The sequence below is a fragment of the Coloeus monedula genome (assembly GCF_965178545.1).
Source record: "Coloeus monedula genome assembly, chromosome: 7".
Lineage (NCBI taxonomy): Eukaryota > Metazoa > Chordata > Aves > Passeriformes > Corvidae > Coloeus > Coloeus monedula.
In genome coordinates this window covers 30,297,507-30,322,892 of record NC_138787.1, presented here as the reverse complement: position 1 = coordinate 30,322,892, position 25,386 = coordinate 30,297,507, and the positions used below count along the sequence as shown (strand labels likewise).

Here is a 25,386-nt window from a genome sequence, read left to right as displayed (position 1 = left end):
TGGAAATGTTTTTGGGAAACATTTTGGGGAAATGGTTGGATAAACAACAAAATATGGCTTGGTTTTGTGATGCTGTAGGTAAGAGATCTGATTAATTCCTACTGGACATGTAGAGAACTGAAAGAAAAGTCAAGGAAAACAGAGGGGGGGGGGTGTTACTTTTTTGTAACACATTGGAGATAATGATACACTTAGCATTGGTAGCTACAATTCACAGAGGCTGAAAGTGGAAAAGTTTCAGGAAAGAGAGAAAAGAATGATGCATTGTCTGGAAAAATGCTGTGAAGACAGAGACTAAAGCTCAGTCCTTTTAATGTTTCAAAAGGATAAGAACATTACTCTGATTATAATTGTACCTACCTGGACAGAAAGCTACTGATGGCAGAATTAGACCCAGAGGTTGGAATCTGAAGGAGAGTTTTATTTTCAGTAGAACTGAGATGCCAAAATATTCAACAATCTTAAAAGTAATAATATGCCTTTAGAGACATCTGAGGCTGACTGGAATGTATGACTAGGTATGTCATGGAAAAATTGGAGTATCAAGCCTTAGAACACAGGACAAGGATAAAACTTTAAGCTTTAATCCCACTTCTGCAATTTTTGAGAATGCACTTTGGTCAAAAATGTTATAAGTGGGGACAAGTGTGTGTGTCTGCCCAGGACATGCTCAAGTGTGGGATTTGTGTAGAAGCAGCAAGGGAAGCTTAGGGAAGTGTTAGTTTGCTGTGCAAAACAAAGAAACTTAAGGAAAAAGTCAAGTTTTGTAGGGGTGATTTGGGCTATTTTGTCCGCTGCAGTGGTGACCCTTAAAAACAATCATAGTAATTTGACTGAAGAGAGCCACAAACAGCAGCTGGGTAGTATTACTGTAGGTGTGTCAAGCCACAGGAAAAATGGCTGTCTCCTTCTGTCAGGGCTAGGGGAAAACTGGCAATCTTTTAAAATGCCTCACTTCTCAGCTCATACTCAAATTGAAACACTAAAGAGGAATAAGCTGTCTTTATCCTCAGTCTGGCTGAGTTGTCAGCTACTGATAATGAAAACATGTATGGTATTGCACAAGGAGAATGACTAATTTTTTTGGGAGTAATTCACAATCTTTTAAAGAGAGTTGCCACTGTATCAGTTACAGGTAAATCTATCTAACAGCTAATTATGAATGGGTAGATCTGAGTTTGAGATAAAAAGCTGAAAAGCAATCAGGTTTTATTAAGCAAAATTATCAAGAGTAAAAGACCAGTATTTCTACCACTGAGTGAAAAATTATCCTGTGCTAGTGCTTTTCATGTGAACACATTCTTTTTTTCAAGTAATCTCAAAAGATTAATGAGACTGTTTATGCCAAAGTCAACAAATCACCCTGGGTGAAAGCTGTAAACATTATCTTACTTGTTTTGGTTGGAAAGGGCCTTGGTCTCGCTCAGACCCTTAAAAATTGAATAGTGTGGTGATTGGCACAGTGGAGAAGCATTTAGGCTAATAGATTGAAGTGACAATTATATGGAAGAAGGATGCATTGGAGTTCTTGGATAGTCTAGGGAAGAGATCATCTTAAGAGAGGTGGCAAATTCTCTTCTGTGGATGCTGTCAGTTTCTTCTCACTCTTCTTGTGGATGTTTTGTATATCTCTCGGAAACATCCAGAGGCAAGGAGTAGTACAGCATGTTTTCAACTGAGGGGTCTTTTTGCTTTGTCTGTTTTCCCAAGGCTCAAGCATACAAGCAGTTACCCTCACGCAATCCCAAATTAGGAGCTGGATGCCCATGGTTGTGCTAGATACAACTCAGGGTAAAAGGGAATATCTTTGTAGTTACTCAAAATCCCACAGGGGCTAGGAAGGGTTCAGGTTTGTTTCTTTACTTGCAGAGTCACATATTTTTGCCAGATTAATTAACATCTCTGATTAATTAAAATCCCAATTAAAGAGACATTCACTGTATTTTATGTGATTGGACTTTCCTTCCCTGCCCACTCCTCCTGCAAATATCCCTTCAGTGCAATAAAAAAGAACATAGACTCCCTTTGAGAGACTAGATTAAAGGAACTATACCTCTTCAGAAAGCTGACGCAAGTCACTATAATCCTTCCATTTCCCTCTCATGTCTGCTTCTCAAGTGGATTTAGAAATCCCCAAAGAATTTTAGATAAACAGGATTATATTATGTAGTCAATGAGAGGAGAAGCAATGAACTACTATGAGCGGTAAATATGAAAAACATGAAAATTCTAGACTAAAAGTTTTAGAGTCAACATCTTTTAAACTACTGGAATGTCTGATTTTCTTTTTCTTCCTTTTATGATTAAAAATAGAATCTGGTGTTGTCTCCTTCTGGTTAAAGATATGTCAGTGATTGCATTTTCAGTTATTGTATTTTCCACTGTTCGTGAGTGTCTGGACCTCTACATTGCGTCTATATAAAACTCTTGAAGGCAGTAGCCCCATTCCTGTAAACTCATTAATTTGATACAATTTGGATCTTGAATCCTTTAAAGGGCTGTGAATTAGGTTTATGATGAGTCTCCATTTTCCTTGTAATTGGGTGATGTCATTGCAGGCATCAAGAAAGAATATGAATAAAGATGGAACAGCCAAAATTCACAAGACCAGAAGATGTCAATCTTTTTTTTCTTTGATTAGAGGTTCATTTCAGAGAAGTAACTGCATTTTTTCATAATTTAAAGACATTATGTTCTATTTAGGTTTTTTTTTTTTCCAAATTTTGGCACTAGAGAGAGGTCAGGAGCTGACAAAAACTGGTCATGAGCAAGTATTGCTTAATCTGTTTTCTCTTCTTGTTCATGCTGCAATAATTTCATTGCAGAGCCAGTCTCTTGATCCATGCACAATAAAATACAGATATTTTGATCCTACATCAGCTGTAAAATCCTGATTTCTTTGTGGTTTCATGTGTCTGGTTTGCATTGCAGTGATAAATATGCATATTCAACAAGAAACAAAATAGCAATTGTACTGAGTAAAGGCAAGTCAAGATAACTCCTGGTATTCAGAAGAAACTCAGTAGTTAAGTTACATATCGCCTTTTCTGTCCCTACTGAGTAGAAACGTAGAATGTGCCAAGAACATGCAATAGCTGACCTGCAAAGGAGGTGCCTTGGTGCTGGGCTGTCAACAGTAGCTTAATTGGGTCTTTTAGTGTATGGGGTTTTTCCTCTTATTTTCATCTTTATTCCTGACATGTGGGCGTTTAGAGGGACACAAAAGTGTTTATCACTTCCTGGTTGTCTCGTGTGCACGGTCCCTCATTAAGAGAGGAAGCTGGTTAGAGATGTAGTCTGGTGCTGACAGCGACACCTCCAGCTTAACCACAGCAAGATGCCAACACTGCCTGTTGCCAGAAGACTCTGAGTCTTCAATAATGAAAATACACCAGTTTCCAGAATGTTAATGCAGTATCCTTATTAGCATAAAGTTCACCTGGCTGGTTTTAGATGTCATTTTTTCTTTTGGTATCCTTTCCCACTGAATGAGATTTATCATGAACTTACTCTGTAGCAGCTGATATGCAGACCTAACTAGGGTCTCTAATGGAATCAATCCAGTTTAGAAAATTGGCTTGAGCCTGGAAGTTAAACCATTTGTAAGGATGGAAAATTAATACTCTGGAGCTGATTTTGATTGTTTTTCTTTAAAATTGTGGAAGACATTCTTATGTGCCACTTTTCCTTATTGATTTGTGCTAGCAACCTCTGTGAAATAAATTATAATACATAGGTATTTATACAAATGTGTAATACTGGCTCTAATACTCATGACTTGAATGCTCCATACTTGGCTTAGCTCAAGAGAAGCCACTATACTGTGGATAATTCTCGTGAAAAATCACACTACAGAAAGCAGATGATTGTAGAAGATGTACTCATAGGAAAACTGCTTGTCATGAGAAAACTTTACGGCTGTAAATATACCCCTCATTTTAAATTTCTTACTCATATTCCCTTACAGAAAGGTTTGGTCTTTTAAACACATTAGTGTCTGATACTACATATGTAGTAGTACAAACAAGTTGTCTGTTTTCTTTATAGATGAGTAAGTTTGTTTCCAAAGCATTTTGAAAACACTAGAATCTTTTTCTGGTTAAATAATTTTTGATTGTTGAGTCTCTGGGGTAATGGTAAGCATATGGCCAAAATTATGATGTCCTCTGTTGCTAGAAAACATGTTTCCTTCTTAAACATAAATAATAAGGTGACCAGTGAGAGCAGAAAATGAAATGGGAAGAGACAAAAGGTAAACCCAAATAAAGGATTCTGTAAGCAATTTAGGCTGGAGAGTTCAAGTTAACAGATGTCTTTCTGCAAGAGGCATTTTAAAGGGTGTATTTTTCCTAATGCTTTAACTAACAGCAGATTTTCCTGATTATTTATTATATTTATTTGTAAACAATGCAAACCAGTGTCACTCTGTGGATGAACTGAGTAACTTGAAGCAGATGTCCACTTAGCCCTGTTTATGTGCCTAGATTTCACTGGATGTCTGTTCCTGAGCCTTAAACCTGTCAGCAGTGCCCCACTCTGTGTTACAGTGGTGTTTCTCATGCCCTGTAAGTTTAGAACCAATCACTGCCATTAAAACATTTACTTTTCTGACCTGAAGCTACATGTCTTTGTGAGGAGCTTGTCATTAGTTTATTCTGAACACTGAAAATCCTTACCTTTTTGGAACAGTAAGGACATCTACTAGTTATTTAAGTGATGTGCAGGTTTTTTTGCCTGTAATAGATAATTTAAGGTTCCGGTGATTTGAGTCTCCCATGCAAAAGACACAGCAACTCTGCATAAGAGGGGTTAAAGCATAGGGAGCACTTCAGTCTAAAGAAAGTAGTAGTTAAAATACACATAGCATGGGGAAATCTGGCAAAAAGAAAGCCCACAAAAATCCTTTTCTACACTCTGGGAGATTTATAAGGTACCACAGGACCTTCCCAAAGTAAATTTAAACTATTTTAAAAATGCAGCAAGATATCAGGAAAGTTATCACTAACACTTTTTTAAACTTAGGCCAGGAAGACAAAGAACTTAAACATTTAAGAACAACAAAAACCAAATCCTCTGGTCCTTGAAAACAATTTCTACTTTAAAAACAAAACAAGCATGCTTGGGGAAGAGCGTTTCATCAAATACTCATCCAAAAATGTCCAGTTACTATAAGAATACTTTCCACTTTCCTGGATGGATGTGTTGCACCAAAGAATGAAAGAGTGTAACTGATGAAGTTTGCCAAGAAGCACGATCAACATTCTGTTAAATCAGGAGAACGTTCCCATTCATTTCAACAGAACTTGAGTGGGAAGTATTAACCTTATTTTAAGCTGAGGCAGGTTGAATACTAAAGCTAAATATGAACTTCATTACATGTCAAGTTTTGACCACTTGTTTTAAACTTGCAGCCCTTGTGAATATTGGGTCTGTTCTTTCACAGAGCTAAGGCCTGGCAGATAATAAGAAAAATTCATACATTGGCCTTCAGCTGTCTTGCTACAAGAATGTAGAGAACAATTTAGGCCCTCATAATATGAGGACTTACTTTCATGATTAGTTTGATTTAGAAGTGCAACCATGTTGAATTGTCCTGTGCTGTGAAAGAACTTTTTGACAAAAAGTTGCTCTGAATCTTGGTGGGGTTTTTTTTTCTTTTTAAACAGCTAGTATTTCTAGTTTAGTTCATTATTGCTTCTGGATAATGCAAAATACATGTGCTAGATCTGAGAAGGCTTTTTTAAACAGCTTAAACCAAGATTTTATCGCCTGTGGTAGGTGCTGTTGCTAAAATAAACACTTGCTTATTCCATTGACCTGTCTCTGGTCTCTTTAAAGAGTTATCTGATAATTTTCAGTAACTACAATAGTGTTTTGTTGCTCATCTCTCATCTCTTCAAAGTCATGCTAAGAGACACCAGCCATCACTGGCAGTGCTTTATATAGAAAGTTTCTGTCATGGTTTAATGTGACATGATTTAAGAGAAAATTATCTCAGTCAAAACCAGGGCAGTATCTAAGCTTATAAAGCCAAAAGGTAGAAGTGCAATTGGCACCTTTTCATAGCAGCATCTTGAAGATTTGAGGCTGGTGCATGACAATCCAGTGTGGCTTTAGTTCCTGTCTCCCTTTGATGTGAGAAGAGATAGCCCTGCTGCTCTCCTGGTATCTCTTTGGGTCCTGTGCTGCCCCGAGGCAGCGGAATATTGCTGAGTGTTGATACTTCCATTATTCCCTTCTTGCTTCCAAGTCTCTTTGATCATTGGATCCACATGGTTGATTGCAAGTGGAATTAATATCACTTTAAGCCTCCAGGCTCGTTCAATTTACCATGTCTCGTCCTTCATATGTATTCAATATTAAAGCCTCCTATTGAACTGAAAACAAACACAGTGCATTTGTCTGCTCAAATCATTTTACCAGCTTCTAAGATTGTCTGCTGCTGTGTCCCAGATAACATACATTAAAAAAAATCTAGGAGAAGGCTAGCTTTAATTCTATGTGGCTTTGTGTGGCACAGCAGCAAAGCAGCTACTTGCTGAAATGGACCAGTAGTTTTTAAGCTGAAACTATTACTGTGACTGGAGCAGCAAGAATCTCTGCAGCTTTACCCATTCAGGCTCAGCATGGATCTGTTTTATCCTGTTTCTGCTTGATGTGGTTTTGCATTAAGCTTGGGTTTCAAATTCAGAGAAAAGCCAATACTGGAAGGAAAAACTTGCTGTGATTAGGGATGGCAATGGTAACTGAAATGTTTGCCAACTTCAGGAAACTGGCCTAAGTTTTAGACTTACAAGAAACTATTTCAAATTAGGCAATTGTGTTCTTTATTTGATTTATAGTCTACGGATTTCCAATTGTACTATCAAAAACCTGTAAGGTTGGTTAACTTCTCATTTTGTTCCAGATCTCTCTTCATGCATAGTGCCAATAAATCCAGATAGTGTCTGTCTTCTAGCACAGGAGCAACTACCTCTTTGTAGTAAGTGGTTAATAATTGCTTTGGATATCTCATAGACATAGATAATTGTGCTGGGAAAAGTGGTTCTTGTCTGTTAAACCAACAAGCCAATTCTTATTTGGAATTCTGCTGCATTCTGTTATTTGTTCTAGCTGTTATTCCTCATCAGAAACTTAAAAGTAGGAAATAGGGCAGTAGCAAGTCTTCTTGGTAGCTGTCCAGAGTGGAATTGTCCATTCTTTTTTTTTTTCCTCTGACTTCTCAAAAGAAAATTTTTTTTCCTGTATGTTCATGAGTTTGTGTTAAAAATACTGATGCTTTGCTGGACATACTTTGTAATATCATCTTTAGAATTCTAGGAAAGCTGTTCTCTTTGTCACTTGTGGGGTGAATCTTTCAGATGTTTGCTGTAGAACCACACATAAGCAACAATGTTGGGAATCAAGTTCAGAAATCTGGAAGTTTGTGTTCCCAATCCTCACTTCAAATTATTAGAATTTGTGTAGTATTTGCCTGAGTTACTCTGTTTAAAAGTTATCTATTAAAGCAATACAAAGATGCTTTGAAATATCTCCACTATTTGAAAGCAGGAGCATCTATTGATCTAAAGTAGAAAATGTTCACTACCTGCCTCTGGTTTCAGATAACCGAGTCATTCCAAACATGAGGCTGTTGCCTCAGAGGCAGAAATTGTCCATTGTCCTGTACCTCACCAGGCAGATTCCTGCAGGCTGGTTTTTCCTGTCAGATAAGAAATAGAATAAATACTACAGGGTCATGGTGATTGCAGATCTCACAGAACTGTAGTTCTGTAGTTCAAGATTAATGGGTTTACAGTGAGCTGCCAAAACTTTTGCAGAAAGATGTGCTACTAGATCCCTGGCTGGTGTAAGCTGGCTCACTTCTGTGGCCCTGTGAAAGCAGGCTGATTTGAACCAACTTAAATCCTAGGTCCATACCTTAAAACATTCCTTTCACTTATGGAAACATAATAGTAATCTTAAAAGCGTTATTGTTTGCTCAAAGGTTGGGCTTCATGCTCTTGGAGGTCTTTTCAAACCTTAATAATTCTGTGTTGTTGGAGAAGGGATCCATGGCCAATGGAAAAAGTAGCCAAGTGGTTGTGCTTACAGGAAAAGTAGGAAAAGTATTTAAGGAATAGGGGAAATCTTCCTGTGTTGTGACCTGTGATGTTACATAGCAGGAATTCCCCTACAGACCTCTAACTTGTTAGGCAAACAGCTCTTTGTGCTTTTACTGCCACCTTAGCTTCCTGTGCTATGGATCCTGGAGGTACTTCCTGAGGGTTTAGAATTTGCTGATATTTGTCAAAATAGTATTGTGTTAATTAGGAGTTGTTTAGTGATACATGTAACTAGTCTATATTTTCATACAGTCTTATTTTTATTAATTATTGTATATTTATTCCTTTGACTTCACAGCTACACTCTGCAGAAACGATACCTGACATTAAAATAACCCCACCTCATTCTGATGCCTTTAAAAGTAATTTCATCCTCTTTTATTTTTTTATTTGAAACAACCAGGTGTTTAAGTATTTTATTTCTCTTAACTAGTGTTTGCAGTAGTTTTGCATGTAGTTTTGGGGGTGTCTTTTAAATCTGAAGCCTTAACATTCCATGATCAGCAGACTTAGATATGTATCACGAGGTGTAAATATTCCAGGAATTTCCTCAGGAAGACCAATGAACTTTCTGTTTGTGTACCTTTGCAGTTTTCAGTGAAATTATTTCTGCTCCCTATTTACAGGCTCTGGATATAAATTGTCTATATAATTGTCTTTCAGTGGAAAAACACTGTTTTAATTATCTCCAAAATTTTCTTCTGGAACAGACCAAACCACCTTTTGCTAGAATTGTGTTCATGCTGTATCTGAGGGTACACTGGATAAAGCAGTCTTCTATCCTTTTCTCTTATCTTCTCAGTACATTGAGATATTTTTTGTCTCAAAGAGGATCTTATGTGCTTTGGAGAAGTTTCAGTTTAATTTGACACTTTCTGTGACAATTTCATGGGGTAACCTCCTGGTTGTTCCTGGTATAAAATGATACAGATTTTATTGATATTTTCTCAATCCTCCTCTCCAAGATTTGTAAAATTCTTTAATATTTTTGATCTCATCAATATGAATCAAAAATCACTTTTCCCATTTCTTTTGTTTCCAAATTTATTAAGGAACTTGTTCATGGAGACCTAGAACTGAGGCATACTGCTACATTTTAAATTGAAAGATGAATCCCTGAGGCACATCTGGCTTGGAGCTTCTTTGCAGAATTTAAAAGGGTACCCAGTTCTGAACTGGTTTTCAGAGCTGTAGAGCTCTGTGTAGAGTGCACAGAAGTCTCCTGGCAAGTGCTTGTAAATGAAGAGCTTGCCTTGGACCTGGTTCCCTTTTCAGGTCTCACTGGAGGCATTGGCAGTCTCTCTACTGACTTCAGCAAAATTGAAGTGAGACAACATTATTCTGCCTGTTGCTCACCTCCACTGTACTGCTCGTGGACTAAAATGTATGGCCAGGAACAAAACACAGAGACTTGCCAGGTTCTGCCCTTTGTCCTCATGCCTAAAATTGGTTGTCAGAATAAATTTAACAGAGAGAGGTCAAATTTTATTCTCAAGGGTTTAATATGCTTGTCTGTTAAGAAGGGTAACTATCTCAGTGTTGAAGTGGGACCTAATTTAAGGGGAGTAGAGGGATGATTTTCTTAATCTTTCATCAAAGAAGAGATCTCTGAAAGGAGCTACATGCAAAAGGAACTGGAAAAAAATGATGGAGAAAAAGCAATCAATTTTTGTATATGCAAGAAGTATACCACAGAGGTAATGGGATGTGAGGTGTCAGCAGCATTTGAAGAACTAGCTTTTTCCATGTGTTTTTTTTTAAATCTTCTTTAATGCTTTATCTTAAAAAAAAAGTGAAGAATGCATTTCTCTGTTTCTAATATCAACGTTGCACATTTTTATTCACATCTGTGTAAACACTTGGATAATTGGCGTCTTTCTGACCTGCTCACTTCAGTATTGGCATGCAGAGCAGTTGTTGGGATCTCATATAAAGGAGAATTGCCCTGAACTGGCAAGTAGATTGAGTGAGGCACTTGAGTGGGGAGAAATATAAAACACTTTGCAAACAAAAAAGTTTGAGAAACAGGGAGGAGGGAGTTGTGGAGAATGACTCCAACAACCAAGTTTGTGGATGAAAGTCAGTCAAAAGAGGATTCTATGAACCTCACTCATTCTTGGATCATTTGTTTGTTCTTATATTGGGGGGAGGAGGGGAAATAAAAACAATGTCTCTCCCTGTGTGTCCATAATCGTCCTCCTCCCTGGCAACTTTTTGTGTCCTTCAAGTTGTCTCTTTCATGTCCTGTCGATTTCTTTTTCCTTCTTAGTCTCTTCTTTTCTTTGTTTTTAATCGTAATTCTTCCTTTTCTTCTCTGTTCCGTCCTTTCTAGGGATCATCTCTGCCTGGCAGTGTATTCACCTCCTACCTTTCACTGCCTGTGAGGAGAGCTGGGCCAGTTACTTGTTAGACAAGTTGATATGACTTACGGGATCAAGTCTCTGTAGAACATCTTCACAAAAGCATCACAGTGCTATGTCTGGCTGAATTGGGGCCTTCTAGAGAGGGATAGGAAAATATGGTGGGCTTGATGGAAAGATTTCAGTATTCCTACCAATTTTTCCCTGCTGATAGAGTAAATGTTAATATGCTCATTGAATAGATACATTATGTAAAGCAGGGCTAAGGACTGGATGGGATCCAAATTTAATGAGAAGAGCCATACTGATGAAGCTCCAAGCAGAGAAGGAAAACAGGCCCTTGTCTCCTAGCTGGAAGCAGGCCAGTCAGGACAGACCTGGATTTCAGGCAGTCCAACCATTCTTCTGTCCATGCAAGCCCCATGGAAATGTGAATAGGCTCCATATCATTGATTCACATTTGAATCTTCTTCTATATGCACTTTTTAGCTGTTAGCTTCAAGAACACCTATTGTGTGCTTTTGTAGAACATAGCTGAAGAAATGTGAGGTGATCTAAGTAACTTACTGTAATTCTCCACTTTACAAATCCAGTAAAAAGTATGTAAAAGAACTTTTGTATGCAGTGTGGTGTTTGAATGTTACAGGGCAGTTCATGTTTGAAAATGGAAATATCTTTAAAGGCATTAATATCTCTGCCTGCATGTCCTACTCTCTGCAGTCTCAAATGAAAGCTGTGTTCACTTGTTATCAGAGATGGACATTTGGTTGATAATTGCAAACTGATGCTTAAGTAACTGATGCTTAAACCAGATTCCTTCTGTCTCACTGCTTCTCACTAAGCTCTGCAAGGTTAATGATTTATATATTGACATTGTTGTAATTTTCAAAGGCTGATTTTTTTTCACCATATAGCAGTTGTTTCTTTTCAGATTTATAGTGTTCTCTACAGAGAAAGAGTTGTCTTGCTGGCCCATATCCAGCATGTGAGCATCCTATATTGTAGTTCAAATTTAACATCTAACAGTTGTTAGATGAATCGCAGAGTCATGGGCTTGCAAGAGACTTTAGAAGGCCATCCAGTTTCTCCCATATCCAAGGCTTAATCAACTGTATGTGTCAGTCCTGACAGACATTTGACTTCCAGCACTGAAGACTCCACAGACTCCTGGAGCAATCTCTTCCAGGAGTGCTTCAATTCTTAATTATTAAACTTTTTCCCATGTCTGAATTGTCCATGGTACAATTAAAAGCTTATGACTTCACATCTTATTTCTCATGTACATTGAGAATAAGTTTGTCTTAATTTTCTTTGCAGCAAGCTTTTATTTGTTTGAATATAATTACCATGTTAACTTCACCTAGCAGGACCCTTATGGGGAATTTTTCCATTTAAGAATTTGTAAAAATGCTACCATTTTTTTGTTTAATTGAAGTCCCAGGTGGTTTAGGCTTGAAATGCAGCAGGTAGCCCTGGATCTGAAACCTTACTACCTATGAGAAGAGCAGATAGATGGCTCCAGTGTTAGGAGTTGGTCTTGTTTGGTTACATCATTGTTAAAATCTGGACAGTAGAGGTAAAGTAGAAAAGAAATCCCCAGCTGGAAGGATGCATGTAGGGGTTCACTTTTCATCATCTGAAGAGTGCTTAAAGTTCTTGATCTCTGTTAGAGCTCTCTTGGAATGGCACTCTTTAAGACTCTTAAAGAGTCATTTCCATCAATCTATGGATACAAACGGGAAGAAAGTCATAGGAACATGTCCTATGTCAGATGGGAAACGTGGGTATTGTGGACCAACCATTCTATCTGATCTACATTGCATTATCCTGAAATTTTGAGAGCTGTTACCCCTGTAGAAAAAATTAGGAACTGTCATTGTATAGCCCCATTTCACACCCAGCTTGTAACTTTTTGTGCAAGGTGGTGTTTCTCTTTGTTTTACAGTGCCAAATACATTGTTAAGGATTGATGTATACTCAGTGATTGTTGGAGTATGCTGGTTTGCATGCATGAAAAAAACTTCTGTTTCCAGAAAAAATAAACTTGCAGGAGAGCTTAGAGACTGGGTTTTCTGCTGACAGTTAATGGGACTTCATAGAATAGAAGGCAGCTCAGAATTTGGCCCTGTGCTGAGTATCTCAGCATGCAGGACCAGTGGCTCTTTCAAATGAAGAACTAATTCCTTTAGTATTAAGTATTTGCAATATAATTTGAAACTTAGTGGTGTTTATCCATGGCCCTGTCTATCTCTGGCTGAAGTAAACAGGTTTCTTTCCAATGTTACCCCAGGGTTCACACACCTCAGCCAGTAGAGTACATGTGTTCATTTTCCCAAATGGTTTAGAACTTGGCAGACTTGGGTCTGTCTTTGTTTTTTTGAGTTCTGGATATATTTGAAACTAAAGCATAAAGCAAAATTTAGAGGCTAAGAATTCTGTGGTTTATGAACCACTAATATTCCATGACTCACCTTCCATGAAATTTTATGGGCCTACTGGCTTGGAAATAGGCTACAGCACTTGGCCACCTGCAGCATCAGCATCAAGGAACGTTGATGTGATAACTCTTTGAAATGTGGAACCTAAAAAAAACCTCCAAACCAACAGAAATTTCACTGTAATATGCTGATTTAGCATAACCTTCTACCACCGCTAAGACATCACAGCAATAGGACTTTTACAGAAAAACTTTTTAGGCAGACCTCTCAAAACTTGTCCCATGCTAATGTGCACCAGAATAAAACTTGTTAGCTCTGCTAGAAACCTTGCTGAAACCTGCACTCAGCTAGAAGGAAGTACCATACCAAATAAACAGGAAATAAGACTTTTATTTCTTTTTAGAAGTCGAATTCTTTTTATTCAGTCCTTGGTTCTTTGAGATCTTGTTTTTACATTGTCTTTTACTGTTTCCCAGCTCTATAATCCTAGACTAAATAATTGAAGCACTGAATCATTCTTCTTCCTCATTACTGAGTCAATATATATAAATTACTTCTAAGGGGCTTGAATGGAAGGTATTTTTTAAATGCTAGCAAAGCAATATTGTTGGGCTTGTGTATATTGAGTATTAAGGTCTGAAGCCAGAGCTGTAGTTGCAAATTTGTCTTGGGTACTTGAAGCTTCATGCTTTTATCAGCTTATACTGACAATCTTCACATCCTCTTGCACAGAAAATTATTCTAAAATTGCAAGTTGCATTTCAAGATGGTTTAAAAAGCCCCTCTTCCAAATATTTCATGCAAGTCCTCTTAAATACATTCTTATCTGGGGTTCCCAGCTGATGCTCAGGTATTCTGTGGTCTTCAGTCACTGGTGATGCACAGATGTGAGTTGTGAAGAAACAGTGGAAATTCCACCTGCTGTGAGAGGATGACCTGAAACAAATATCCTCCTAGTGGTTTCTCTGCTGCTTGCATCAGTGTATGTCCTGAAAGGCAGCACAGTACTGTGAAAATTGTTCTCCTTCCTGCAAAAACAGGTTATGAGTCTGGGTCCTGCTGTTCAGTGATCAAGGTCATACCCATACCCATACCCTGAAGTGTTCCTGAATTTTGGATGGGCTTTGTCACATGTGTGTTTCTATCATGAACACCAACTTTTACCAGTTATTCTGTATTTGTCAAGCACAAGATACATGACACAAATTAACCTGAAAGGTTTATTGGCAAGATGAGGCCTGGTGCAATCTCTCTGCAGATACTCTAAGTGCATGCTCTGCATATCCTGAAAATCCTTCTTTAAAGACTATGAGAGGTGTTACTAGAAGTTTGATCCTTTATGAGACCAGCTGCCAATGATGAAATTCAGATTGAGATTTTCAGTCCAAACCTTCTCTAGACAAAGTGTTTGGATACATATTGAGTACTAGAAATGATCTTTTAAAGGAAAACCAGTAGAATTTTATTGGCAGTGACCTGCTGCTTAGTACACTGAAAACCTTTCTGTAGATCTTGCTTTTTTCCTTTTTTTCTCATTTTAAATGTTGCTTGTAAACTAGACTTGCAGGAGGTTTTGAAGTCAGATTGAATTACTCTTCCCAGTGTGCTTCTATAGGAAGCCCCTTTGGAATCAGCAAGAACAAGCCCAACTTACATCCCGTTTGCCATCTGGGTTTCCCTCTGGCTTCAATTTGCTGCTGTAAAACAGTTCTTAGGTATGGATGCTGTACTGAACCTGCCCAATGCATGTCACATTTAGTTACTCATATTTCTTCTAAGATAACGACTGCAAAGAAGCTATTTCTTGTGGTCTCTCTTGATTTACTGCTTCTTAATCTGATGTTTCAAATTAAACCTGAGTCTTCAAATGTCATTGCATTCTTTTAAGACATGTTCAGCTGCTTTGTAATGGGTGTGTTCTTTCTTACAGTTTAATGCTCAGTAGTTATGGAATACTTGAATAATGTAGCATGTCTGTTTATAATCATGATTCTATATTATCAAAGGTACACATTTATTTTTCACTTTTCTTTATATTTCTGCACCCTTCCTTGTACCTGAAATACCCTTTGCAGCTGCTTTAACTTATCAATAAACCTTTAAGATGCAATTGTTCAAGGGTACACATCAGGGCTCATTTTAGACATTCCATTGCAGCTACATGAACTACTGAGAGTAAGTGAAGTTAGATATTTTTCCAGATCCAATGGGCCTGGTATCTTTATTTAGTAACTTAAATAGTGCCAACAAATTGAGGAAAATTATAGGATGGTTACAACTGTTTGTAATTGGAAGAAAGTCATCATTGCTAATGAGTTTTTCCTAGGCAGCACAGACACATATGGAAGGCACGATTTTCCTTTAAAAGAACATGGGTGATTTTTCATTTTGTTTGTTGTCTTATAGGATTTATATAAATAAAGGTTTTGACTGCCATCCTTGTCCTTTAATAAACTTAGCTTTAAATAAATGTAGGTCACTTAGCATCATCTTGAGATATTCTGTTATATAAGATGAGGTTGAAATTCGTCGCCCACCTGTGTGATTGTACCATGGAAACCATTTCAGTTTAAAGTCCATGCTGCATTAGTTATGCAAATATAATAAAAGCAAAAAAATTAATGAATAGACAAATAGATTTTCTTACATCTCTCTCCACTTAATTAAGTTCTGTGTCACACAAGCTGTATAATATTTTTTAGTCTCTTTTAAAGAGACATCGTCTGAATATTAGTTATGAAGTTTGTTCTGGGTCACACCAGATTAACCACTTCTACCTACAGATACTTCTACAGTAGTCACTGTTGTGATTTGCATATTTCACAAAATCTAATGAACTGAGCATCACAGAAGCCTTGGAAAAGTACATAGAAATAGTTGTCCTTCTTTCAAGGATACACAAGACATACAATAAAGGAAATCTGCCACAGACCACCTCTTATTTCTAAGACTGTAGGCCAAACTCCTAAAAGATATCATACATTGCTACATAAAAAAATGGCCTCACTTCATTTCAGAAAGATCCTTCTATATTTCATAGCTCAAACCCTATCAGAATCTCGCCTGCAACTACATGAGAGCTTGACAGATTTCAGTCTGAAGCATCCAGGAGAACTTTATTGTTTCAGAATGGAACATAGGGGCTGCAACAGTATTTTGTTAAAATGAGACCTGGAACAGTTTGAACCTGTTCTTTCCTTTTTCTGTGTACAGGTAAGATTTATGCCAATGCAAAGCCTCATGCTTGTGTGCTGAATGAGAAATTCAAGGCACTGAATTACGGGATTTGAAGAACTTTCTTGCTTCTGGGAAAATCTGTGATGTGATTGTCACAAATGAAATTGTGACTTTTTTTGGAGTTTTTTGCTGTTACTCTACTGAGTCTAAGCTTTAGCACAAATTGCAAGTTGATCTGTGATTCCCATTTTGTGTGGGTCAGTTATGCAAAAGCATACTGTGGGAACATATCCCAGGATTTTACACACATTTGCCAAAACTTTAGCTTGCAAAACTTTTGGATCATGGAGTTGTGCATGAAGATTTGGCATCTGATCCTGTTCCTACTGTGATGTCTAATAGTAGCTATCAAATTTTACTGGAAAAAAGATAGGACATTTAGGAGTCTGGGTTAAAAATGCCTCAATTTTTTTTTTTTTTTTTTACACACCGACTTTTCTAGAAACCACATTTGTAGAGAACAAGAAACATTGGTGAGACAACAGAGGAAGAAACCCCAGTCAAGTCAGGACTGATAGGAAATTTGTCTTGCTCCTATGGTGTCAGGACACATTCAGGTTCTGCTTGACCGCAGCACTTAGAAAGACCTACAAATTGCAGAGAACAGGCAAAACGAGATCTGAACATTCAATGATGAATTGTGGACAGTGTCCTATTATCCTCTCAGAAAAGAAAGATATTTATTTCACTCATCTTAATATCATGGCCACTTCAAATTAGTCCTATTTGTACCATCATAATCTTGCTCCTATTCCTTCATCAGAGCCCAATACCTGTTACAGTTACTGTGTCTGAAGGAGAAGCTGCCCAGGACAGCACGGCCAAGACTGGTGGCATTACAAGTCCCTTGCTTCTTGTTCCAGCTTCCAGCCTCTTCCCCTCTGCTAAGCGACACACGAATTTATCACCTTTGCTGATCCTTTATGGTTTATTGTTCTTCCTGCATGCTGTTTCTTGCGTATCCATAGCTGACAGAAGGCAGGATACTTCCTTGTGTGGTCTTGTAGGGCAAGACTGAAAAGATAGTCACAAGTCATATGGCTGCAAAAATTCATGTCTGTAGTTCAGGGGAGAATATGTTAAGTTATGGATTTGTACAGAAGTATGGTAACCACATGTTTGTCCTTGTACATGTTAGTCCTGTGGTAAAGAAAGAAGCTGTAAGAAAGGAAATAAAGTGTCTGAGAAGGGGAAATTCAAGGACAATTAAAATAGAAAAAACTTCATTTAAATACTGAAAATTTTGAAGCATGATAGATAGCACTTAGTCCCCAGCAAAAGTCTGAGTTCAGTGATCTGTGTAAAGGAATAAACTGCACCCAATGTTTTAAAATATGTGCTTTTAAAAAACACACCCCCCAACTGATATATAAAAAAAGAAATGTATAATGAGATCCAGCTTCCTGTAAGTTTATGGTAATTTTGTGCCTTTTTCTAGTTGTTCTATTTATGTGGTCCTTTACTGTAGCCTGGCTCCCACTCTCTAATATAGTTATCCACACAGCACTTCTTTGTGGTAAGGAAGTACAATAATCCCCACTTTACAAATGGGGAGCCTGGCAAAAGAGAGGCTTAGTGACTTGCCTGAGGTCATGCAGGCAGCCTATTATGGAGCAGGGAATTCAACCAGGACTCCCAAACAGCAGACAAATGCTCCAACCCCAGGGCTGTCTGTCCCTGTAGCTCGTATTTTTAAAGCACTCAAAAGGTTGTATCCAGACTTCAGAGATGGTTCAGGGGTTATTGAATCCAGTCTGACTAAAATAACAGAATAGCTGGACCAAGTGAAAATGTGCTGCTTAGTGTAGAGTTGCAATATCAGTAAGTCAAATAAAGGTTTTTCCGCTGGCAGCTCTGGTTTCCTCTCACTTGCCTGAGCTTGCTCTCTCATACACACACAACACATGCACTCTCTGCAACTCATTTTTCTCCTGCCTCGGAGGAAGGACTTGGTGAAAGGAAATTGGTATAATTAAATGGTTATGTAGGAAGCTGGTGGTAAGTATTTACTTTTATAAAATAAGTGGAGGAGAAAAAAACGTATGAGGTAGATTTCTTAGTGTTTGCTTTCTTGGGTTTATTTTTGGGAGCAGAGTATTGAGTGACAGAGATTTGTTCCCAGTAGAAAATGCTTGAAACATATTAGTCTGCTTTGGTATTAGAAAGATTAGAGGGCACACTGTGAGAATTTGTAAGGGTTTATGTGCTTTTTACAGAGGATTAAGAATTAAAAAAAAAAAAATCCAGATTAGAAAGGCTGTCTAACCACATCACTTCTCTACAGGCCAACATTTGCATGGTGGTTTTCTTTTATGTTTAATACCACAATGTTTGTATTGCAATTTCAGTTACAGTTGGTTTTGTTTAAAGACCATAGTCTAGGTGTGTACAGCATGTGAGATGAAATGTTAGGAGGTCATGTAGCATCCTTGAAATCTTATTCAGCAGCAAGCTTGAAATACCTAAGAAAAATATTTTAGGGATATTCTCATTCTACAGAGTTGCTTAAATAAAAGAAATCAGGTACATTTCATAGCTTTTAAGTGTGTGCTTTCTTCCTGTCTATCAAATTGTAAGCTTGAACAAGATTTGTTCTCTGGAACGTTAAATCTTTAAAATATTTGGACGTGGTAGTTCTCTAGTAATATCAGACTGCACAATATGGAATTAGTTATTTGTTTAGGAACAGAATTGTTAAACATCCTCTAAGCTGTAAAAGGATACTTCCTAATTATTTACTAGAAGCATCCATAGTTAATTAAAGTCAGACTGCTAGATGTGGATGATTAGAGACTTACGTTGCTAGAAAACTGCTTGTGCTGATTTGAGCTAATATTTAATTTGTAAATTCAATCCTTTTTGGGCCCTTTATTTAGAAAAAGCATAAATCTTTGCAAGATGTTCTTATGGAAAAGACTAGCTGTTTCTTTATGCTTTACTGTCTCACTATATTACACATCAATTTGTCAATAATTTTTGCAATAGAAATGTAACCTGACCGGTAACAGTGGCTTAATTGTTCAGGATTTGTTTTTTTTTTTCTTTCTATTTCCCCCTACACTGTTTCTTTCTTTCTTCTTTTTTTTTTTTTTTTCATTTCATTTTGTGTAGAGCTTGGAGTTGGACTTTATCCACAGGACTGTTTGTCTAATGCATACCTGAGCCCAGTGATGCTTGGAGGATGAGTGAATGTTGAATATAGTCTATTTTGCAGCCACGTGCCAGCGGCTGTTTCAGGTACTTGGTGAATTTGGTCTTGCACCATACCCAGGTTTCTGTGGGTTTCCATGTCACAGTCACCCTGTGACAGTGACAGCAGTGCTTTGGACCTAAGTACAGATACGTGAGCATTTGGTCCCTACAGAAGTGCTGTGAGCACCTGCAGTACATATAATTTTCTCTCTTGCTCTTTTCAGCCATTGCAATGGCACTGACCAACGTGAAGTGCTCTTTGTATGGGTGAACACTGTTTGAATTGGATTCTGGATGTTGGCTGCTGGGTTTAGTTCTGTTTTCAATTTTACTATGCTGACAACATTGTTTTTAAAACAACATTTAGGTGGCATATGCTTTCTCTGATGTTGTTTTGGTCTCATAAACACTCTGCAAAGTCAATACAGATGTGTGGGGAAGGAGATGTTTTGTTACTGGCCTCTTATGGTTTGTATTGCAGCTTCACTGCAATTTAGTTCATATTGCATCATAGTGCCTCCTGACAAGAGAAGATTTTCATACCATCTACATTATACCTAGCACATTATTGTCACCACTGGTGATCTGAAAATTTTACTGCAGGTTTGTAGTGGCAGACTGATTTGTTTCAACAAGTTAAGAGTTTCAAAGCTAGAGAGACATTGCAAATACTGGCATTTATAGGCTGTGGAAAGGTGTATCTTAGCAGGTGAGAAGGACATGTGGGAAGAAGTGCTGAAGACTGATTATTTGAAAAGTTTGGTCTTCAACTGTGAAGAAAAATAAGTTTTAGAAATGTGCTAGCAAATGTGGACTCAGTATGCAGCAGTTTACAGCTGTGTAGTTGATTGAAAGTCCACTGGGGTAAATTGTGGTTTTAGCTGAGTGGAGAACTGAATTTGGAGTCTTGTCCTTAATAAAAGAACAATTAATTGAACAAATCATTCTTTCTCTTATTCAGGGAAATTGTTGTTTATTGCAGTGACTATAGCTGTGAGAGACTTTCATTGTTTGTCCCTTCAGGTACTAAGTAACATTTGTTAGAAGAGAAGCAAGGCTTTGATTTCATCTCATCTCTTTGGAAACACAACCAGTTTCTTTCTTATTTAAATGATATTGTGATTTCATATCATTCTTTAAAGGACAAAGACAATTTTTTTCCTGTGTGTGTTTTGAAGAGGTACTTATACTGGGAAGGGACACTTATGCTCTCAAGTAACTGGTGCCAATACAGACATACGCTGCAAGTTTGCCTTGTGGAAATGAAGGCAGAATTTCTCAGTTTGAAGCTTTACATCATGGTTAAGGAAATCATCTTTATTCCATTTCTGTGTTGGTCTCAGCAATTCAAATTCTAGAAACACCACAGGATTTTCTTGGTTTTTTGATGTCAATATACAGAAATGCTAACAGAGCACAATGCCAGAAGAAATCTGGAGTTCACATCATCTGCATTCTTATGAATGAAGAAGGAGATTACAAGCATTAATTAAAAATCTGTGTGCATAATTTATCTGATATCTTGGAAGAATTTGCTTTCTAAACTATAGTTCCTGACAAGTGCACACTGCAAAGCAGAAAGCTTTGTGGCTCCCACACCTTAGAACAAAACACCCTCTGGAGGTGCCTCTTTCTCTCTGCTGGCTGTGAGGGAGAAAAAACTCAGATGAAATATGTATCTTTTATGCTAATGCCTTCTGTGAGAGGAGCTGCCCTCTTAAACTGTTTTGGATAAATGTAGAGAAGGTGTTTCTGTTTGTTTATGGAGCATGCCAGGTATGTTCTATGGAAAACTATGTTCTCAGTTCTGGGTTCTCATGTGACATTGGAGTGTAAGTACTGTTTGGAAACGAATGAGTTTTCTGTTCCTCTGCTCCCCAGATAACTGCAGCCTGTTCTAGAAAAAATATCCTTCATACAGTCAGAAATAATGTGGCCTTACTTTAATTGATTTTTCTCTTGTTCAAATTGAAGTTTCAATGTTTACTCAAATATTGCTCATTGCAACTTCCATCCGAATCAGATGAATAAATGCATAGTCTATCATGTCATGTGTATGGTAGAGGATTAAGACTGGAAGTCCAGTGGTTTTCATTGGTTTAACATGACCTATTAGTGGGTCAAGCCACTTCTCAGGTTTTTCTTTGTTAAACTTGTCTATTAAATAGGCATTTTACAGTGGGGCTTCTAATTTACATAGACAATTCAAGGAATTACTACTGGGGTATTTTTTTTCCAGAAAACCATAAAATTTTACTTTTAAAAAATACAATAATTTTTACTATTTCTTGGGAACTATGAACTGTTCAGCATAATAATTTCTTCTAGCAGATATCCACAAAGAGGTCTCTGAAATGCCGTTCTTGTAGCATTATGAAATTGGGTTTCCATACCATTTTACTAGTCTGTGTGCTGTAAGAAGGGTTTGCAGTAAAATAAAGACTGAATTTCTGCAAAAGCATTTGCTCTGTACTAGCAGTACTTTGCAGGGAGTTATCCAGATATTTCTTAAGATCTTGAAAGCTTGGTATGAAAAATCAGATTTTCCAAATTCCCGCTTGCAACTTAAATCCAGTGCAAACAGAGGCTCTTTATTTCATAAGTACTTGTTTGATGCTGGCTCACTTTTGAGACTTATTGATTTTGTTGTATTCCAGGCCAGGAAAATCAAAGTCATGTTATGAAAATATCCTCCTGAAGTAAGTTATTACCTTTTAATGCAGTTGTAAAGGACGACTTTTTGGTTAAGGCTCTGGCCTGGGACTTGAGAGTTCAAACTGAGTTCATCTCAAGATGGTGACCCTGACCACAACCGTGGGCACAGGCACCATTCCTGAGTGTCAGTTCCCCTCCCAGAAAATAGCACCTGTCACCTTAGGCTGGCGATCCTGCTGTGTATACAAGTACAGCACACATACAGAGCCTCTGCTCCTGGTCTGATTCTTAGCTGGTTCTGTCATAAAAGTAATTAAACATCATAACTTCTATATCACCAGTTGTTTCTCTTTTGCAGTCCACATCATGGGGGATGTGAAACTGGTGACATCTACTCGAGTCTCCAAAACCTCCCTGACACTCAGCCCCCCTGTCCCCGTTGAAGCACCAGCATTTACTCTTCCTCCTCGGAATATCCGAGTGCAGCTGGGAGCCACGGCGAGGTTTGAGGGGAAGGTAAGAAACAGACAATGGAGGGCTTCTCCTTTGGGTTTTGCCCTTTCCTGAAGCTGACCGGGGGCTGCAAAGGTAGCGAAGCTGCCTCTGCAACACAGGACCTTTACTCAAGAAGAATACATCAGTGTTTACCCTCCTGGGGAGGCAGGAGCGATGTAGGTCTGCTTCTGTGTAGAGGAGAGTGCAACAGCAACACCTGAGCATTACAAAGTATAACCTTGTTGAGCATGCCAGGAACTGAGGCTATTATCAGTGAGAAACTGCTTCAAGGGCTGTCTCTAGTCAGTATGTTCCCCTGCTGCAATTCTACATATTCTCCTACAGCACATTCATATCCCTGCATCCCAAATATCTGCCCGTTCATGAAGCTTCGTGTGTGACACAAATCTAACCTTGCTGCAGCATATCCTTCCTAGCACTCAAGGTAGGAATCTGCAATGAGTGTTGGGATAGTTCTGTATCTGCACCACCTGCCAGACATGTTCCTAACTTGAAAGGAAAAAGAGCATTTTCAGAGGAAAGATTGATTTTTTCAGGAAAACTTGTTAACTTGAAGGGTTTAAAAGGGTGTGTAGTGAGGTGTGTGTTCCCTGTTCTCTCCCTTTCTCATTTTTGGGATATTGAATTGTACTTCCTGGCATCTGTATTTCTTTCATGTGTCAATCCTGGTGTGTGCTCATCCTTGTTCTAGCTATCTTTCTTTATCCTCCCTTAAACCAGTTCTTTTTGCTGGAGCTTTTAGCTTTCCCTTGCAGTCCTTTCAGCTTCCTTTGGTTCCTGTCACGCTCTGATTGCACGCTGACAGCTGCACCATCAAACTGACCGCACTTTTAATCTTTGAAGTGGTGGGACTCATCTGACGGAGGCAGGAAACTGCAACTCTACTGTAACAAAAGCAAGGGCTAGAAGGAATTTGGGAAATTCATAACTTCTGAAACTCTAACTTAAACACAGGGCCGGTAGAGGGCATCTGATATTTATCTTATTTGTTTATGTAAGAGCAGGCCAGGAACTGGGATTTTTCAACAGGAACTGTGTAGGAAAACAGGTTTTGGAGTATATTAATTTTGTAGTATTAAAGAAAAACTCAGAAGTAGGTTTTAAATTTGACTTTTTGAAGAAAACTTGGCATTTTTAATAGAAAGCAAATTTCAATGTAAAACCGAAGAACAGTTTTTTCCTAAACCTTAAAAAAATTTTTAAAAAAAATTGCTTACTTTTAGGTGATTTTAAGGCACCAGTCAGAAACCCTTTCTGTGTATGACACTGGCCAGTCCCAGTGAGCATTCCTGTTCTTACTCTTTGTATCTTTTTTTCTCTCATTTTCCCCTCATTATTTCACCTTGTTGCAAACACAGCAGGAAAATGGCAGCACATCTCTACTTTCTCCATGTGACACCTGTGTACAATGCTGTTCTAATTCCAACTGGTTCTTCCATGCTACGCTGCAATAACAGTTCAGTGAAATCAAAGTTGAAGCATGTGCTAAGATTTGGTTTTATAGTTCTCATGTTTCCTAATTAAAAGCTCAAGTGGGATATTTCCAGTTTTTATTGCACTCTGCAGAGTTTTTATTATTAAGTCAAATGGAAACAATTGTAAAATATAATGACCTACAAGCTAGAGTGCCATCACTGCTTTGCATTTTTTTTTTATATCTGGTTTTAAAGTGTTAATTTTCCAGGACACCTATCCCCTTTTTAAAGGCCCTTTGAAGACTTGAAGTGTGAAGTCTGAGGGGTTTTTTTAGTAGCTTGGAAAACATACACAAATTCAATACTAATTAAACTGTCAAGTTTAATTTCCTTGAAGGAGCAAAACTTTGATTGAAGTCCTGGGTTAGACTTACTTGATGAAAAATCTAAGTATCTCTTCTGGCAGTTCGGTATATGAGCATGGCCAAAACCTTTAATTTCCCATCCTTGAAGTGGGGGTGACAGAATTAGCATTTTGTTTGTGCTCTACTCTGGAAACATGGGCAAAATGAGGGGGAGTAGAACAGCTCAGTTTGAAAGTTACTGTTGCTGACCAGCTGCAGCAGCCTGCAGAGCTTTTATCATCTGGCTCCATCTTCAGCTGGGTAATACAATGTTTCTTCTTCTGCCACGTTAATGTTTCAGAGGTTCAGAAGGACAGTTGACCTGTTCAGAAAAACAGGTTCAGGAGGACAATCTTAACAAAAACAATTTATTAAGATTTAGTAATAGAAGCTACTCAACATACTTAGGTTTGTCTATCCTGGAAAATAGGCTACAGATGTTATGATATTTTGTTGGAGTATAAATATTAAACCAGACTGAGGATAAAGAAAAATAAAAAGTTTTTTAAATGGCTAGACAGGAGCTTTTCTTCAAAGAGTTTCTTCGCAAAGAATTGATCTTATCAGAAAGAACAAACATTTTTAGAATCCAAGACAGGATATAAATCTGATATTGTGATGATCCTGTATTCTCATTAAGTGAACAAGGAAGAGAGGGCCCCAGAATTAAACTTGGTTTTCTTTCCAGCAGCATAATTAGATAAGTTGTGTGAAATGGCAATTCAAGATCAAAGAGAGTGCAGAAATTGAGAAATAGCCCATAAATGTAAGAAATTTGAGGTAGAAAGAAACTGGTGCTTCCTTTAATGGGAATTTTTAAATTTTCCTGTTCCTTAAACTACCGCCCTGATCTTCTTACTAAAATCTCAGGAATTTTATTTATATCTAACTGCAGATCTCAGTTTTCCAGTGGCACCTCAGCACAGAAAGTTAAATCATCATCTTTCAAGAGTATGAGCATGATTTTGGTTTGGAACACAGAGTGGAAACCCTTAGTAAGGCAAAGGCAAGGTTACCTTTGCTAGTTACTCCCCAAACATCTGCTGGACGGACATTGCAGTTGT

At 37.9% G+C, this 25,386-nt stretch overlaps 1 protein-coding gene across 1 annotated transcript in view; it reads left to right on the top strand.

The window, feature by feature from the left end:
- Window positions 1–22,345: 22,345 nt before the first annotated feature.
- Window positions 22,346–25,386, top strand: part of MYLK (myosin light chain kinase) — a gene marked incomplete at its 5' end in the record, with an annotated part of 140,828 nt that continues 137,787 nt past the window's right edge. The window contains one exon of the mRNA XM_082284670.1: window positions 22,346–22,503. Coding sequence (XP_082140796.1) covers window positions 22,354–22,503 — 150 coding nt within the window. The remainder of the gene's footprint in view (window positions 22,504–25,386) is intronic.